At 39.6% G+C, this 16816-nt stretch overlaps 1 protein-coding gene across 2 annotated transcripts in view; it reads left to right on the top strand.

Moving 5' to 3' along the window:
* Nucleotides 1-1307: 1307 nt before the first annotated feature.
* Nucleotides 1308-16816, top strand: part of LARS1 (leucyl-tRNA synthetase 1) — a 77483-nt gene continuing 61974 nt past the window's right edge. The window contains exons 1-4 of one of the 2 annotated variants that reach the window (XM_049648529.1): nucleotides 1308-1506; nucleotides 11979-12097; nucleotides 14842-14929; nucleotides 15596-15676. In XM_049648529.1, the coding sequence (XP_049504486.1) occupies nucleotides 1501-1506; nucleotides 11979-12097; nucleotides 14842-14929; nucleotides 15596-15676 (294 nt within the window). In that variant the 5' untranslated portion in view covers nucleotides 1308-1500. The remainder of the gene's footprint in view (nucleotides 1507-11978; nucleotides 12098-14841; nucleotides 14930-15595; nucleotides 15677-16816) is intronic. The other variant, XM_049648528.1, reaches the window with a different exon arrangement.

Here is a 16816-nt window from a genome sequence, read left to right as displayed (position 1 = left end):
GTGTGGAAAGTGATGGAGACTATTTGTATGGGAAAGCCCTGAGGTAGGAGAGCCCTGGTAGTTTCTCCTTAGCCTAAGGTTTCTGGTTAACTTTCTTCCATCCAACAGATTTTATTGAGTTCATACCATGTGCCAGGCATTGTTAGGCCATCATTGAATTTTTATTTCAAAAGTAGTTGTTGTGCTTTATTTTAAATGCACACACACACATAATTTTAAATTCATTAATTTATTAAACTTCTTATTTAAAACATTTTTCTTTCCCTTAGTCTTTTAGGAAGACACAATATTTAGCTGGGCACCCCTCTGACAAAAAGTGCTTTGCAGATGCTTTATGAATATTTACTGAATAAATAAATGCATGTAAGAGTATCTAATCTGACTCCAGAAAGTAAAAGCCTTGCATGGTTGCTTGTCAGTACATCTTTCTTCCTATGATGGAAATGCTCCAAATCTCCATTGTCAGATGATATGGTAACCACTGGCCACACAGACTACCAAGCACTCAAAAAGTGGCTAGTGCAATTGAAGAACTAAATTTTAAACCTTTTTTTTTTTTTTATGTTTGTTTATTTTTGAGAGAGAGGGAGCAAGCATGAGCGGGGGAGGGGCAGAGAGTCCAGGCTCTGAGCTGTCAGCACAGAGCCCGTTCCTGGGGGCTCGGGGCTCCAACCTGACTCGAACCCACAAATGGCCAGATCATGACCTGAGCCGGTCAGAACCTGACCTGAACTGGGAACCTTAACCCTGAGCCACCCAGGCGCCCCTGAAGAACTGAATTTTAAATTTTACTGAATTTTATTTTAAACTTAAATAGCCACATGTGATGTGGCAGCCTTAGATGGTAGTACAGTTGAAATAATGCGCTTGGCACTGGAACCCGGTAGGTTACCGGCCTCACGCTTAAAAATTAGAGATTGTTAATAAATGGCAATAAAACGTCTGAATTCTGGGCTGTTAAATGCCACAGACAGCACTAAATATCTGTGCACAATGCAAGCCATAATTAGCACGTCAGTCACTGACGACTAATAAACCTTGCAACCTGGCATCCTGACAAGACACCTAACCCAGCGCCACGGGGTGAAAAGGTTGAAGGCCAGGGAACTGGACCATAGGCGCGTTCGCGGCAATCTGCGACTTCGAACAGCCTCATGGACTTTGTAGTTCAACATGCCCCTGACATCACTACCGGTGTCACCACCGCGTGACCTAGAGGTTCAATTTCCGGTAGCCTGTTGCTCTATGGGAGTTGTAGTCAATAAGTGACTGCTAGACTTGGGCTCTAGTGGTCTGGAAACTACAATTCCCGGCGGGCTACGGGATGCACAAGGCAGTAGTTAGCTGTGAGCGGGCGATTGCCTCATCAGGTGTAAAGTGTGTGCTTCAGTGTATTGGGAGGCCTGGCTACCCCCAGACGGAAGGGAAAGGTTGGGATCACTGCTTTGAGAGGATCGCCGAGGTCACTGTCGTGGGTTGCAGAATTGGTTGGGCGGTGCCATGGCGGTGAGTTCTGCCGGGAAGAGAGTCCGCTCTGCCCGGCCCTATAACCCGGCTGATCTGTTTGCTTTTGCCAGAAGCTGGGGTCTCCATGTGGTAGCCGTTGTCCTGAAAGGAAAAATCCTTATCTAAACACAGGGAATGCCTTGACCCCCACATTAAAGGTGTGGATGTTGTGAGGATGCGCGTTTTCTTGCTATCTGTTGAGCCCGGAACTGGTATCTTTAACTTTACACACTACTTAAGTTACGTGTGTTAATTTCACGACGTGTCTAAAACCCATTTGGAGAGAGGGAAGTAGGTAACCTTGTTCCTCCTTTAAAAAAAGTTTTTTTTTTTTTTTAATGTTTATATATTTTTGAGAGACAGAGACAGAGCATGAGCAAGGGAGGGGTAAAGAGAGAGAGGGAGACACGGAATCCCAAGCAGGCTCCAGCCTCTGAGCTGTCAGCATAGAGCCCACAGAGCCCAGAGCCCAGTGTGGGGCTTGAACTCACGAGTGGTGAGATCATGACCTGAGCCCAGGTCGATGCTCAACCCACTGAGCCACCCAGGCGCCCCCTTTGTTCCTTCTTTTAACAAAAAAAAGTTTTTTAAACAGACAAAAATCTCTACATTCATGGTGTTTACGTGTGTGTGTATGAGAGAGTTACATGCTAAAATATTTGGTAAAATATGTCTGGCGCCAGTAAGTCCTATTAAAAATAGAGCAGGAAGGGGAGACTCTTAAGTGTGAGGTGGGGTAGGGTTGCAGTTTTAAAACTGTGATCAAGGGGCGCCTGGGTGGCTCAGTCGGATAAGCATCCGACTTCGGCTCAGGTCATGATCTCACGGTTTGTGGGTTCCAGCCCCGCGTTGGGCTCTGTGCTGACAGCTTGGAGCCTGGAGCCTGCTTCGGATTCTGCGTCTCCCTCTCTCTCTGTTCCTCCCCTGCTCTCACTCTGTCTTTGTCTCTCTCTCAAAAATAAAGATTAAAAAAACGTTTGTTTAAAAAAAAAAACCAAACCTGTGATCAACAAAGGCTTTTCTAAGAAGGTGGCATTGTGGCAAAAAGGAGGTAAGGGAGCAAGCCATGCAGCTATATGGAGGAGACAATATCTAGGCAGAAGCCACACTGAGAGAAAAGCAAGGAGGGTTGTATATCCAAAGGACAGTGATACTGGAAATGATGATAGTGTATGTGATGGATATTGATGGGTGGATGGATGTAGGTCATGTAAGGCTGCTGGGTTCAAGAAAGAATGGGAAGAGATGGACTGGAGATCATGCGCATGGATAACTCTTGAGGAATTTTATAAAGGAGAGCAGAGAATTGGGGTAATAGATGAAAGTCAAAAGAGGACTTTCTTTTCTTTTTTTATTTAAAAAAAAAATTTTTTTTTTTAACGTTTATTTATTTTTGAGACAGAGAGAGACAGAGCATGAACGGGGGAGGGTCAGAGAGAGGGAGACACAGAATCTGAAACAGGCTCCAGGCTCTGAGCTGTCAGCACAGAGCCCGACGCGGGGCTTGAACTCACGGACCGCGAGATCATGACCTGAGCCGAAGTCGGCCGCTTAACCGACTGAGCCACCCAGGCAGCCCCTCTTTTCTTTTTTTAAACGTAGAAGAAATTACCAATACTTGTATGCTCATGGGAATTACCCTGTAGAAAGGAAACATTGATGTGGAAAAGGGATGATTGCTGAAGTGCTGTTCCTGAATAGAACAGAAGGGATGAGATCCAGTGCATCAGTGGAAGGGTTAATAGTAACAGGAAAGAAGACAGACTATATAGGTACACAGGCATGTGGGTAGGTAGATGTGATGAGGGAGGCTGTGAAAATTTTCTGTTCACTTCTGGTTTCTAATTCAATTAAGAACCAAGATTAACAGCTAGAAATGAGGATGGAAGAGGAATTGTTGGAGGATTGAGGAGAGAGGAGAAAGCATAAAACAATTGTCTAGGACATTGCCCTCAATAGAACTTTTTATATTTGCACTAATTTGGGAGCCACTAGCCACATGGGGCAACTGAGCCCTTGAAATGTGGCTAGTGCAGTTGAAGGACTGAATTTTAATATAACTTTAAAATTAACAAGTCATGTGTGGCTAGTGGCTACTGTATTGCACAGTATACACATTAAAGTTGAGAAGCACTAGTCTAGGAGAAGGAGTAACGAAGTGGATTTCAGAAATTAGTAGTGTGGCTGGGCATCACTTGATATTAATGGACATGAATTTAAATGGAGGCCAGTCAGCATGGTTGAGTGCTTATCTCTTGACACTTTCAGCTGCCTAGGTGAAGGAACAGAGCAGTTGGATGGGACGGATGGATGGAGTTTTGCCAGGCAAGAATGGTAAAGGGAAAACCGAAGAATTATACAGATGGATTTACGGGACAGAAATGAGGACACGGGGTGGTAGGCGCCTAAAGATTAGTGAAAAAAGGTCATGATCAGTAGGACCCAATGGGGTTGAGGAATTATTAGAGTTGGAATTCTAGCAGAGTTAGGATCAATAATACCAATAACTAACATTTCTTATGTGTCATGCTTTTTGTTTAGCATTTTATTTGAATTGTCTTATTGAGTGTTCACGCTAATCTATTTGAGTTAGGCACTCTTATTTGCAGTTTACAGATGAAGAACCCATGCTTAGAGAGCTTACCTAACAGGTCTGATTTCTTATAACTAGGACAGGATGAAAGTGATCAGGACTCAAAGGGATTGATTCATTTTTCAGTCACTATGCCGTCCTGCTTCCCAGGAAAACACATGCCTTCCGACTCCTGGTCCAGAGCTTTTTCTTCTGTCCCAAGTTGCTCATTGCCTCCCCACCAACCCCTCTCCCCCATGATGATATCCTTAGCTGATGTGGAATTTGCAGGTCTTTCTTTCTTTTTTCTTCTTTTTGGTGTTAATGGGAATGAGTTTTTTCAGTTTGGAAGACTTTAGTACATTTTTATTCTTTTTATGTTTTGTATAAGGAAACTGGCAATATTTCTGGTAGATCTGATTGTTTTACTTTATTCACTTCTTGGCCTCTGCAAATATTCATGTTTTACACTGTCATGGTACTGGGCTGACATTAAAGTTAGTTTCATTGGAAGAATCCAGTAAGAACTCCCTTTAGAAAGAACAAGTAACAATAAAAATAATAAAATGTACCGATTTTACTGTGTGTTTTAAATGTACCGATTATTCTGTGCCATGCATTAGTGTTTTACAAAAGTTTTCATCTGAACAACCCTATAAAAGTGGGTGCTTTATCCCCATTTTATTGATGGGGAAAATAAGGCATCAGGTCTACTCAGAGGAAGAATTAGAATTCATTTGGTCCCACACTGGAGTTCATTCTGTTAATCATTGTGTTACCCCCAATTGCAAGCTAATTAGGATATTTCTTTTTTTTTTTTTTAATAACTTGTTTTATTTTTTATATATTTTAAAATTTACATCCAAATTAGTTAGCATATAGTGCAACAATGATTTCAGGAGTAGATTCCTTGGTGCTCCTTACCCATTTAGCCCATCCCCCCTCCCACAACCCCTCCTGTAACCCTCAGTTTGTTCTCCATATTTATGAGTCTCTTCTGTTTTGTCCCCCTCCCTGTTTTTATATTATTTTTGTTTCCCTTCCCTTATGTTCATCTGTTTTGTCTCTTAAAGTCCTCATATGAGTGAAGTCATGTGATTTTTGTCTTTCTCTGACTAATTTCACTTAACATAATAGCTTCTAGTTCCATCCACGTAGTTGCAAATGGCAAGATTTCATTCTTTTTGATTGCCGAGTAATACTCCATTGTATAGGTATACCACATCTTTATCCATTCATCCATTGATGGACATTTGGACTGTTTCCTTACTTTGGCTATTGTCGATAGTGCTGCTATAAACATGGGGGTGCATGTGTTCCTTTGAAACAGCACATCTGTATCCCGTGGATAAATACCTAGTAGTGCAATTGCTGGGTCGTAGGGTAGTTCTATTTTTAGTTTTTTGAGGAACCTCCATACTGTTTTCCAGAGTGGCTGCACCAGTTTGCATTCCCACCAGCAGTGCAAAAGAGATCCTCTTTCTTTGCATCCTCACCAATATCTGTTGTTGCCTGAGTTGTTAATGATAGCCATTCTGACAGGTGTGAGGTGGTATCTCATTGTGGTTTTTATTTGTATTTCCCTGATGATGAGTGATGTGGAGCATTTTTTCATGTGTCGGTTGGCCATCTGGATATCTTCTTTGGAGAAGTGTCTATTCATGTCTTTTGCCAAATTAGGAAATTTCTTTTGCAAACATCTTCCATAAAGAAAGTTTTCTGTTTCCAGAGGAAATCTTATCAATAATGAAGTGTGTAAGACAATGAACATGTGATAGCATGGATAGGATATTAGTTTTTATTTTATAATTGAATTTATAAATAATAAACTAAAATTTTCTTCATATCAGAGTAGTATTTATTTTAAAAAAATTGTTTAATGTTTATTTTTGAGAGAGAGAGAAAGAGACAGAGACAGAATGCAAGCTGGGGAGGGGCAGAGAGAGAGGGAGACACAGATCTGAAGCAGGCTCCAGGCTCTTAGCTGTCAGCACAGAGCCCGATGTGGGGCTCAAACTCACAGACCATGAGATCATTACCTGAGCTGAAGTTGGATGCTTAACCAACTGAGCCACCCAGCATAGTATTTATTTTTTAGAGCTTTTGACAGTTCTATTTTTATTTTTGTGTATTTAAAATTTTTATTTGTGTATTTTTGAGAGAGAGGGAGAGAGTGAGAATGAGAGAGAGGGAGAGATCTCGAGTGGGAGAGAGAGGTAGAGAGGGATGGAGACAGAATCCCAACCAGCGGCTCAAGGTCAAGCCATTAGATTATGACCTGAGTTGAAACCAAGAGTTGGACACTTAAATGATGAAGCCACCCAAGTGCCCCAAGCTTTTGACAGTTTTAATCTCTTCTAGTTACATATCAGACTTTTAGAGGGGATCTGGGGTTGTGATATAATGAACATAATAGCCAATCTAAAAAAAATATTGTTTTTAAACTTTCATTTGGAAAATTTAAATAGTCAGCAAAATAGAGATAATAGTATTATGTACTTCCGTGTACCCATCACCCAGCTTCAATAATTGGCAGTTCAGGACTATTTTGTTTCATATATCCCTTCCTGGGACCCTGCCCCTCCACCCCTCAGGATTCATTTTAAGCAGATTCCAGGCACTGTACATACATATTTGACATAGTTTAGTATAAGTTTTTACATCGATACATATTTTAATATTTTTTAATGTAATGATAACTTCTCTTAAAACATAATCCCAATGCCATTTTCATACCTAATAAAATCACATGATGTCTAGATGTCTCTTTGTGATATTGGTTAACATTATCGTGCATTTACCATGGGTCCAGCCCAAGGTTAAGTCCTTTGTCTGTATTAACTCTTTCTTTTTAATGTTTGTTTATTTTTGAGAGAGAGACAGCATAAGTGGGGGAGGGGCAGAGAGAGAGGGAGACACAGAATCTGAAGCAGGTTCCAGACTCTGAGCTGTCAGCACACAGCCCAATGTGGGGCTCGAACTCACAAACTGTGAGATCATGACCTGAGCCAAAGTCAAATGCTTAACCGAGACACCTAGGAGCCCCTTAACTCTTTTAATTTTCATACTAATACTATAATGTTAGTATAATTTTTATTCTCATTTAAAGATAAAGAAATAGAAGCTTAGAAAGCTTAAGGAATTTGTCTAAGGTTCTACAGCTAGTAAGTGGTGGCAGCTAGGACATGGCTAGAGTACTAGGAGGAAGCAGAAATAGAAGCCAGAAGATGAACATTTTTGTCCACCTTGACTTTTTGCTGCCACAATGATCTCCGAACTTCAGATTTATCATTTATCATCTTTGAAATGGTAATCACTGGTCTGCCTCCTTCTTAGGGTTATTGTTAAGATGCAAAAAGTTAATGTTCATAAAAGTTTCAAGAACTGCAGAATATTATGAATATATAGAAGAGCTTGTTATCTTTTTTAGTGGTTCTTTACTGGGGATGGTCTTGTCCTCCTGAGAACATTTGGTCTGGAGACTGTTTGGTTGTCACAACTAGGGGATTCTCCTGGCATCTAGTGGGCAGAAGCCAGGGATGCTTCTAAGCCTCTTACAATGCACAAGACAAAACACAAAAAATTATTTAACCTAAACTGTCAAAAATGCCAAAGTTTTGAACCTCTGACTTGTCAAATAACCTTTTAACTAATTATTATAACCAATTGTCTAGTTAAATAACCAGTGAAGAAATTAAGGCTCAGATTGATCAAGTCACTTCTCAAGGTCAAACAACAGTTGGTGGTGAGGCCAATATCAGGTTTCATTACAATTGACCTTGGATGTTTTGATGGACAAGTTTTTCTGAGAAGCAGAAACCTCAAAGAAGAGATTTTGTGCATTTAATGTGCTCAATAACAGTGAAAAAAAACATAGTTCTTAGTAATTTGTGAAGACTGTTTCTTTCATGTCCTTTACAGTGGGTGACCTGAGTGGTGCCTGGATGGCTCAGTCAGTTAAGCCTGTGAGTTCGGCTCAGGTCATGATCTCGCAGTTTGTGAGTTCGAGCCCCATGTCCGGCTCTGTGCTGACCGTTCAGAGACTGGAGCCTGCTTCAGATTCTGTGTCTCCCTCTCTCTCTGCCCCTCCCTTGCTTGTGCATGCTTATGTGCATGCTCTCTCTGAAAAATAAATAAACACTAAAAAATATATATAAAAAAGGAAGGAGGGAGGGACTTGGCAGAAATGAGACAAGAAGGGCCTTAAGTGCCAGGTTTAACAGTATAGAATCTATTCTGACCACTATAGAGATCCTCTGAAAAGGAATTGACTTGATTATATTTGTGTTTTGATATCATTTCCACTCAGCAATCCTGTAAGGATTTATAGAAACAAAATATTTCCTTGTCACTTTTATTTTCCTTTAATTACTGGAGGAACTTGTTATGTCCATGATTTTTCTTTTTCTTTTTTCTGTCTCTTTTTTTCAAAGAGTTTATTTATTTATTTAAACTTTTTTTTAATGCTAATTTTTGAGAAAGAGAGAGTCACAGTTTGAGCAGGAGAGGGGCAGCGAGAGAGGGAGACACAGAAACTGAAACAGGCTCCAGGCTCTGAGCTGTCAGCACAGAGCCCAGTGTGGTGCGGGGCTTGAACCCATGAACTGCAAGATCATGACTTGAGCTGAAGTCCCATGCTTAACTGACTGAGCTACCCAGGTGCCCCTTTAAGATTTTATTTATTTATTAAAAAAATTTTTTTTAATGTTTATTCATTTTTGAGAGACAGAGACAGAGCATGAGCGGGGGAGGGGCAGAGAGAGAGGGAGACACAGAATCCGAAGCAGGCTCCAGGCTTTGAGCTGTCAGCACAGAGCCCGACATAGGGCTTGAACTCACAAACCATGAGATCATGACCTGAGCCAAAGTCGGACACTCAACCGACTGAGGCACCCAGGTGCCCCTTTAAGATTTTAAGTAATCTCTACACCCAGCACAGGGCTAGAACTCACAACCCCAAGGTCAAGAGTTGTGTGCTCTACTGACTGAGTCAGCCAGGTGTCCCCAGGACTTTTCAAAGTAGGGAATTCTTTCTCATTTCTTCTCTGCCTCTCTGGCAAGGTTCTTCCTTTAATCCATCATTTACCTCCTCCTTGTAAGCTGATATTTCATCTTTCTGTTGCTTGTCTTTGTCTCCTGTTTTTTAATGACGTTAAAACTACGTTTAACTACGTTAAAAAATAGGAAACCGTTCTTTGGTTTAAAATATAGAAAACTGAAAATAGTACAACAGAGCTGATACCTTTTAGTAGATTTGTATTAAATCTTAATTTTAATAGTGTTTGTTATTTTATTACTTAATACACAAAGTATATTTAAGATAGTTATTGGAGAAATAATGTTAAGTTTGGGGTTTTTTTATTGCACATAATTCCTCTTTGCAAGTGTTCAAATTTGTGTAACCATTTAAAAGTCCAGTATATTTGTGATACAAATAGAAAGCTTATTGATTGATAGATTCATTGATTGAGAGAGAGCGAGAGTGTCAGCTGGGGATGGTCAGAGAGAGAGAGGGAGAGAGAATCCCAGGCAGGCTCCACACTCAGCACAGAGCCTGATATGGGGTTTGATCCCATGAACCATGAGATCATCACCTAAGTTGAAATCAGGAGTCAGGTGCTAAACCAACTGACCACCCAGCTGCCCCAAAAGTAGTTTTTGTAAGCTCTACATACAATGTGGGGCTTCAACTCACAACACAGAGGTCAGGAGTCACATGCTCTACTGACCAAGGCCACCAAGCGGTCCACTTTTTTAAAAAGTAGTATAAAATATATGTGTGTGTGTGTATATATATGTATTAATTTTTTTAATGTCTATTTTTGAGAGAGAGACAGAGTGAGCGAGGGGGAGACAGAGAATCCGAAGCAGACTCCAGGCTCTGAGCTATCAGCACAGAGCCCAGTGTGGAGCTCAAACCCACAAGCTGTGAGATCATGACCTGAGCCAAAGTCGGATGCTTAACCAACTGAGCCACCGAGGCGCCCCTTTTTTAAAAATTAAAAAAAAATTTTTTTATTTTTAAATAAAAAAAAATGTTTATTTTTGAGAGAACGCCGGTGGGAGAGGGGCAAAGAGAGGTGGGCAGAGGATCTGAAGCAGTGTCTGCACCACAGCAATGAGCCTGATGCAGGGCTCGAATTCATGAACTGGGAGATGATGACCTGAGCTGAAGTTAGATGCTCATTCGACTGAGCCACTCAGGTGCCCCAATGTTTTTTAAATGTTTGTTTATTTTGGAGAGAGAGAGCATACTTTTTTTAAATTTAAAATTAAAAAAAATTTTTTTTAATGTTTGATTATTCATGAGAGAGAGGGACAGAGGGTGAGCAGGGGAAGGGAGGGAGACACAGAATCTGAAGCAGGCTCGAGGCTCTGAGCTGTTAGCACAGAGTCCAGCGCAGGTCTCAAACTCACAAACTGAGATCTTGACCTGATCTCACGTATATACATATGTGTGTATATACATTGTGTATCTATTTAAAGTTTATCTGAGAAAGAGAAGAGAGAGAGCATGTGGGGAGGGGACAGGGAGAGAGGGAAAGGGAGAGAATCCCAAGCAGGCTCCACACTGTCAGCACAGAGCCCGACATGAGGCTTGAACTCACAAGCTGTGAGATCATGACCTGAGCTGAAGTTGGACGCTCAGCTGGCAGAGCCACCCAGGCACCCCTAAATACATATTAAGTGAATTATATGCCCAATGTGGGCTTGAACTCACGTACCCAAGATCAAGAGTTGTGTGCTCCCTGGACTGAGCCAGCCAGTCGCCCCAATGGAAAGCATTTTTTAAATTGTTGGGTGAAAGGACAGAGAGAGGCACTCTTAAAGGAGACTGAGTTGCAGTCTTTAGGTAACTTGGCAAGGTCGTCTTGTGTAGTAGGTTGTAAAAGTATGAGTAGAACCCAGAGGCACCTGGCTGGCTCACTTGGTAGAACATGTGACTCTTGATCTTGGGGTTGTAAGTTTGAGCCTCATGTTGGGTGTAGAGATTACTTAAAAAAAAAAAATCTTAAAAAAAAGGTATGAATAGAGCCCAGGTATTTTCTCATTTGAAAATGCTGCACAATCTGGGAATGTTTGCACATAAGGGGGTAAAATCCAATTTCAGTTCAGATAACTATACCAGAAAATACATTTTAGAGACTAATACTAAATTTCAAAACAGAATTAGATTTGTGTATGGTCCATTAGTATCCAGCTTTCATACTTGTCTGCTCTGTGTTTCATTCCACGCCAGCTTTGACTTACCTGCTTTTAGCATCTGTTTTTCACACAGTCACAAACTGAGAAGGAAGCTCTAACGCTTCCTTTTTCAGAGGTAGAATGATCATGCTTGTTTTTTTGCTTTCACTTTCATCCACAGGCAGCTTATGGAAGGATGGCAATGTTGCTGGTACATCTGATATATTAGAGACATGCTTGCCATTCTGTTTCATTTAAATTTCATGTTAATAGTCTGTTAACCATTTTGGAGAGGAGTTCATCAGTTGCCTTGAAAAAAAACATGTAGATAACTAACCCTTCCTCAGCCTCTTCCCACCGGGTCTCAGCATCCTTTGATTGAGCATTATTGCAGCTTGGCCATCTTGTACTTTTCTAAGTATTTGTGCATCTTAACTAAATAGGAACAGTATCTGTTTTAGTGTCTCATTTAATAGAAGTATTTCAAAGCCCTTTATATATTTTAGTAATTCATTAACTATCCCTTTGGTGTTTAAAGTAAACAGATTGTGATAGCGCAAATTTTTAATCTTGTTTGTTTAAAGTTCATGACAACCATGGAAAAATTGCCTATAAGTAAACAGCTTGTTCTATGTGAACGTATTTTTTTTTCTTTTTTTAAAGCAAGACTGTCCAAGTATAGAGTGGATTGTTGTATCTCTTTTGTGTCCAACAGGAAAGAAAAGGAACAGCAAAAGTGGACTTTTTGAAGAAGATTGAGAAAGAAATCCAACAGAAATGGGATACTGAGAAAGTGTTTGAGGTTAATGCATCTAATGTGGAGAACCAGACTAGGTGAGTAGTACTTTATGAAGTTCTACATCTTGTGTTCCCAAGACTGTTGGCTACAGAAACTGCTTTGTGGAAAGGATAAGGCAGATTGTACTTATAATGTCTGAAATGGGCTGAAGAAGGTAACTTTTATTTTCTCGATTTCAAAGTAGGATTTTCTTTCCAATAGAATTCTTTTTTTTTTTTTTTTTTTTTTTTTTTTTTAAGTGAGCTCTGTGCCTAGTGTGGGACTTGAATTCACGACCCTGGGATCAAGAGTTGCATGCTCTCTGAGTGAGCTAGATGCTCCTCCTATAGAATTCTTAAAGGACTTTTTCTACATAGCTTTTTTTTTAACTAATATTTTTCATATTTAGACAAAAGAGAATGTTTTGAAGTTTTGTCTTTCCTAACTGATAAAATGAGATTATTCTAGTAGAGATTCATATTATGGTGCTAATTATGTCCAAAGACACCAAGTATTAAATTTTGAAGGGTTTCAGGGGCACCTTGGTGGCTTAGTCAGTTAAGCTTCTGACTTTGGCTCAGGTCATGATCTTGTGGTTCATGAGTTGGAGCCCCACATCGGTCTCTCTGCTGTCAGGGTGGAGCCCTGTTCAGATCCTCTGTCTCCCTCTCTTTGCCCTTCCCTTGCTTGCTAGCTTGGGTGTGTTCTCTCTCTCTCAGAAATAAATAAATGCTAAAAAACAAAACAAAAAAAAAACAACAACCCAACTCTTTAAAAATTTTTTTTCAAGGGTTTCTGTATTTTAAGATCTTATTTCATAAATACTGTATTGCCTTGGTTTTAAGCATCAATTATAAGACAAGCCACAGGTAATGATATGGTACTAGGGAAAAATAAAAACAAAATAACTGCCCCCAAACAGTAGTGTAATAAATGTATGCATCAATTATAGGAGCATCTCAATTTCAGATATGTTGAAATGTAGAAAAATGTTCTTGTTACAATGACGAAATACATTGACAATAATTAAAATAGTAGCTAATCTTGAAGACTTATTGGTTGTTATGCAAAGGCTTAGGAAATATTCCATTTTTAGTATGCCTATTATCATTTAATCTTTTTAATAACACTTTAAGGTTAGCAGTATTTTTATCCTTATTTTATTTCTTTATTAATATATTTTTTAAGCATTTATTTATTTTTGAGAGACAGAGTCAGAGCACAAGCAGAGGAAGGGCAGAGAGAGAGGGAGACACAGAATCTGAAGCAGGCTCCAGGCTCTGAGCTGTCAGCACAGAGCCCAACATGGGGCTCAAACCCACAAACTGTGAAATCTTGACCTGAGCCAAAGTCAGATGCTCAACTGACTGGGCCACCCAGGTGCCCCTATTCCCATTTTATAGATGAGGATACTGAGGTACAGGGAGGCTAAGTAACCAGTTCCAGGTTGCATAGCTAGGAATTGACAGGGCCTGGACTACTTTTTAGGACATTCTGATTTCAAAAGGTACTTTCCTTGCTACTAAGCAACATGCTAGTGGAATTTTTTTATGTTTATTTTTGAGAAAGAGAGAGAAAGCGTGCATGTGCAGGGGGGTACAGAGAGAGAGGAGGACAGAGGATCTAAAGCAGGCTCTGTGTTGACAGCAGAGAACCCGATGCTGAGGTCAAAGGTACAAACTGCAAGATCACAACCTGATCTGAAGTCAAACACTTAACTGACTGAGCCACTCAGGCAACTCTGAATTTGGACATTTTTTTTTTTTTTTTTTTTAAAGAAATTAAGAGTGTTGCTGTAATATAAAGTCTTTGATGTTATACTTTATAGCTTTTGTTGTTTCTAGAATTTTGGCCAACTTCAGGTAAAGTTATCGTGAGTGAACTGAAAACTTTGTTCCATGAAAGAAAATGAAGTGAGGGAACTTAGAAATGTAACATTGAATGAAAAAAGAGTTTTTTTCAGTAATATCTCCACCCGACATGGGGCTTGAAATCACAACCCTAGAGTCGCTTGCTCTACCAACTGAGCCAGCCAGCCATGTGCCCTGGTGTATAATTTTTAATGAAGCTCATAGGTGAGCAAAAGTAAGTGATAACATTGTTTAAGGACACAGACAGAGATATAAACTATTCAAAATGAAGGGAATGACAAAAGTAGATTTCAAGATACTGGTTTTCTCTGCGGGGAGAGGGCTGAGGAGCACACAGTGTAGATTCAGTGGGCTCATCACTTGGATAGCATGCTTACAGGCATTCATTTTATTGTGCTTTGTAACTTTTATAGGTACGTTATACATTTGATTGTAAGAAAAAATAATATAATAAATTAAACAGCTTTAGAGAGACACTTCTTAAATTAATTTTCCATGTGTCATGTAATACTGAAGATGTTTTATTATAGCTGATGGACTTTGAATTGCTTTATATATATCAAATGAAGGCAAATCTCATTTAATCACTAAAATACTAAATTAATCCAGTTTCCTAAGAGTATTAAAATTATCCTCAGTAAATTATCTTTACTCAGCATTTTTAAGTTAAACCTCCAGTATTTGCTGCAAGGATATTTATTTCTTTAATATCTAACCATAAACATTTTATTTTTTCTAAATCACAATTAAGTTTCAATTTCAGAGGGCTTTTAATTTCCACATTCATATGTTTACTTTTAAAGGTCTTTTAAATAATAAAATTTAAACAAGTTGTTTGTAATAAGCTTTCCCTTCCCCCTACCTCCTCATTTTAAAAGGAACTTAACATTTTCTTTTCTGTACTTTGTTTTTTCATGATTGTTTTGCAGCAAGGGCAAGTACTTTGTAACCTTCCCATATCCGTATATGAATGGGCGCCTTCATTTGGGACACACATTTTCTTTATCCAAATGTGAGGTAATGTTTCCTCTGTGGTTAACATAATGGGATTGAGGGTCTTTGATAAATACTATTTTGAAGAAAATGGCATGTATGGGATTTATTTCCTGTTAAGATAACTTAGAATTCCTTAATTTTAAGCCTAAATTTTATATTTTTACCTATATTAAATATTCTTATATTTAATTTGTATATGCTGTGTGTATGTGTGCAGGGTTCTAATTATTTATGCATGGTCATAAGTAATTCCTTTTTGGTGAAAAGACAGAAAAAAAGAACAATGGGCCAGAATTTTGGAATGACTTCCTTCTTTTCTTTTTCTTTCTTTCTTTCTTTCTTTCTTTCTTTCTTTCTTTCTTTTTTTTTCTTAAATATTTATTTATTTATTTTTGAGTGGGACAGGAAAGGGCAGACAGAGGGAGACAGAGAATCCCAAGCAGGCTCCACATTGTTAATGCAGAGCCTGATGTAGGGCTCGTTCTCATGAACCTGATATCATGACCTGAGCTGAAATCAAGAGTCAGACTCTTAACTGACTGAGCCACCCAGACGCTCCAGGGAATGACTTCCTTCTAAAGCAAGAGAGGAAGAGGAAATCTGAGCCCATGATCTTCATGAACAGTCAACATTCTGTATTCATCTAGCATTTAAACTTATAATTTAAATTTAGTTTTCTTTTTGTAGTTTGCAGTAGGATACCAGAGACTGAAAGGAAAAACTTGTCTGTTTCCCTTTGGTTTACACTGTACTGGAATGCCTATCAAGGTAAGATTGCTTTTGGGATTGGTTCCTACTCTTTTTAGCTTAAAGCAGATGTAATGCCCAATTTAAGAGCTTGAAATAGTATTTTCAGATATTTATTATAATGCAATGTCTTGGCATGAGCTGAATTCATTATAGTGAAAACTATTTTTTTCAATTAGAAACAGTTAAAAAATATTTTTTTAATGTTTATTTATTTTTGAGAGAGAGAGAGAGAGCGTGAGCAGGGCAGGGTCAGAGAGAGAGACAGAGACACAGTATTCGAAGCAGGCTCCAGGCTCTGAGCTGCCAGCACAGAGCCCAATGCAGAGCTCGAACCCATGAACGGTGCGATTGTGACCTGAGACGAAGTTGCACGCTCAACCAACGGAGCCAGCCAGGCGCCCTGAGAAACAGTTTTTTAAAAGTTTATTTATTATTTATTTTGAGAGAGATAGAGAATGAGTGGAGAAGAGGGGCAGGGAGAGAGAGGGAGAGAATCCCAATCAGTCTCCATGCTGTCAATGCAGAGCTCAATGCAGGGCTCAAATGCATGAACTGTGAGATCATGACCTTGAACCGAAGTTGGAAGCTTAACTGAGTGAGCCACCCCTGTGTCCCATGAAAATTAAATTTTAAAAGGCATTTGAAGAAGTACTTAAATAAAGGGTATACGTTAAGGTCTAAGTGATTTCTTTTAACAAAAAAAAAAATTTTATTTTTTTATTTTTATTTATTTATTTATTATTTTTTAATGTTTATTTATTTTTGAGGCAGAGAGAGACAGAGCATGAACAGGGGAGGGGCAGAGAGAGAGGGAGACACAGAATCTGAAACAGGCTCCAGGCTCTGAGCTGTCAGCACAGAGCCCGACGTGGGGCTCGAACTCACAGACCGTGAGATCATGACCTGAGCCGAAGTCGGACGCTCAACCGACCAAGCCACCCAGGCGCCCCCCAAAAAATTTTTTTAACATTTATTTATTGTTTGAAAGACAGAGACAGAGCATGAGCAAGGGACAGGCAGAGAGTGAGGGAGACACAGAATCCAAAGCAGGCTCCAGGCTCTGAGCTGTCAGCACAGAACCTGACGCGGGGCTTAAACCCACAAACTGCGAGATTATGACCTGAGCCAAAGTCGGGCGCTCAACCAACTGAGGCACCC

Source organism: Panthera uncia (genome assembly GCF_023721935.1).
Source record: "Panthera uncia isolate 11264 chromosome A1 unlocalized genomic scaffold, Puncia_PCG_1.0 HiC_scaffold_17, whole genome shotgun sequence".
NCBI classification, from domain to species: Eukaryota; Metazoa; Chordata; class Mammalia; order Carnivora; family Felidae; genus Panthera; species Panthera uncia.
This window is presented reverse-complemented; position numbering and strand designations above follow the sequence as displayed.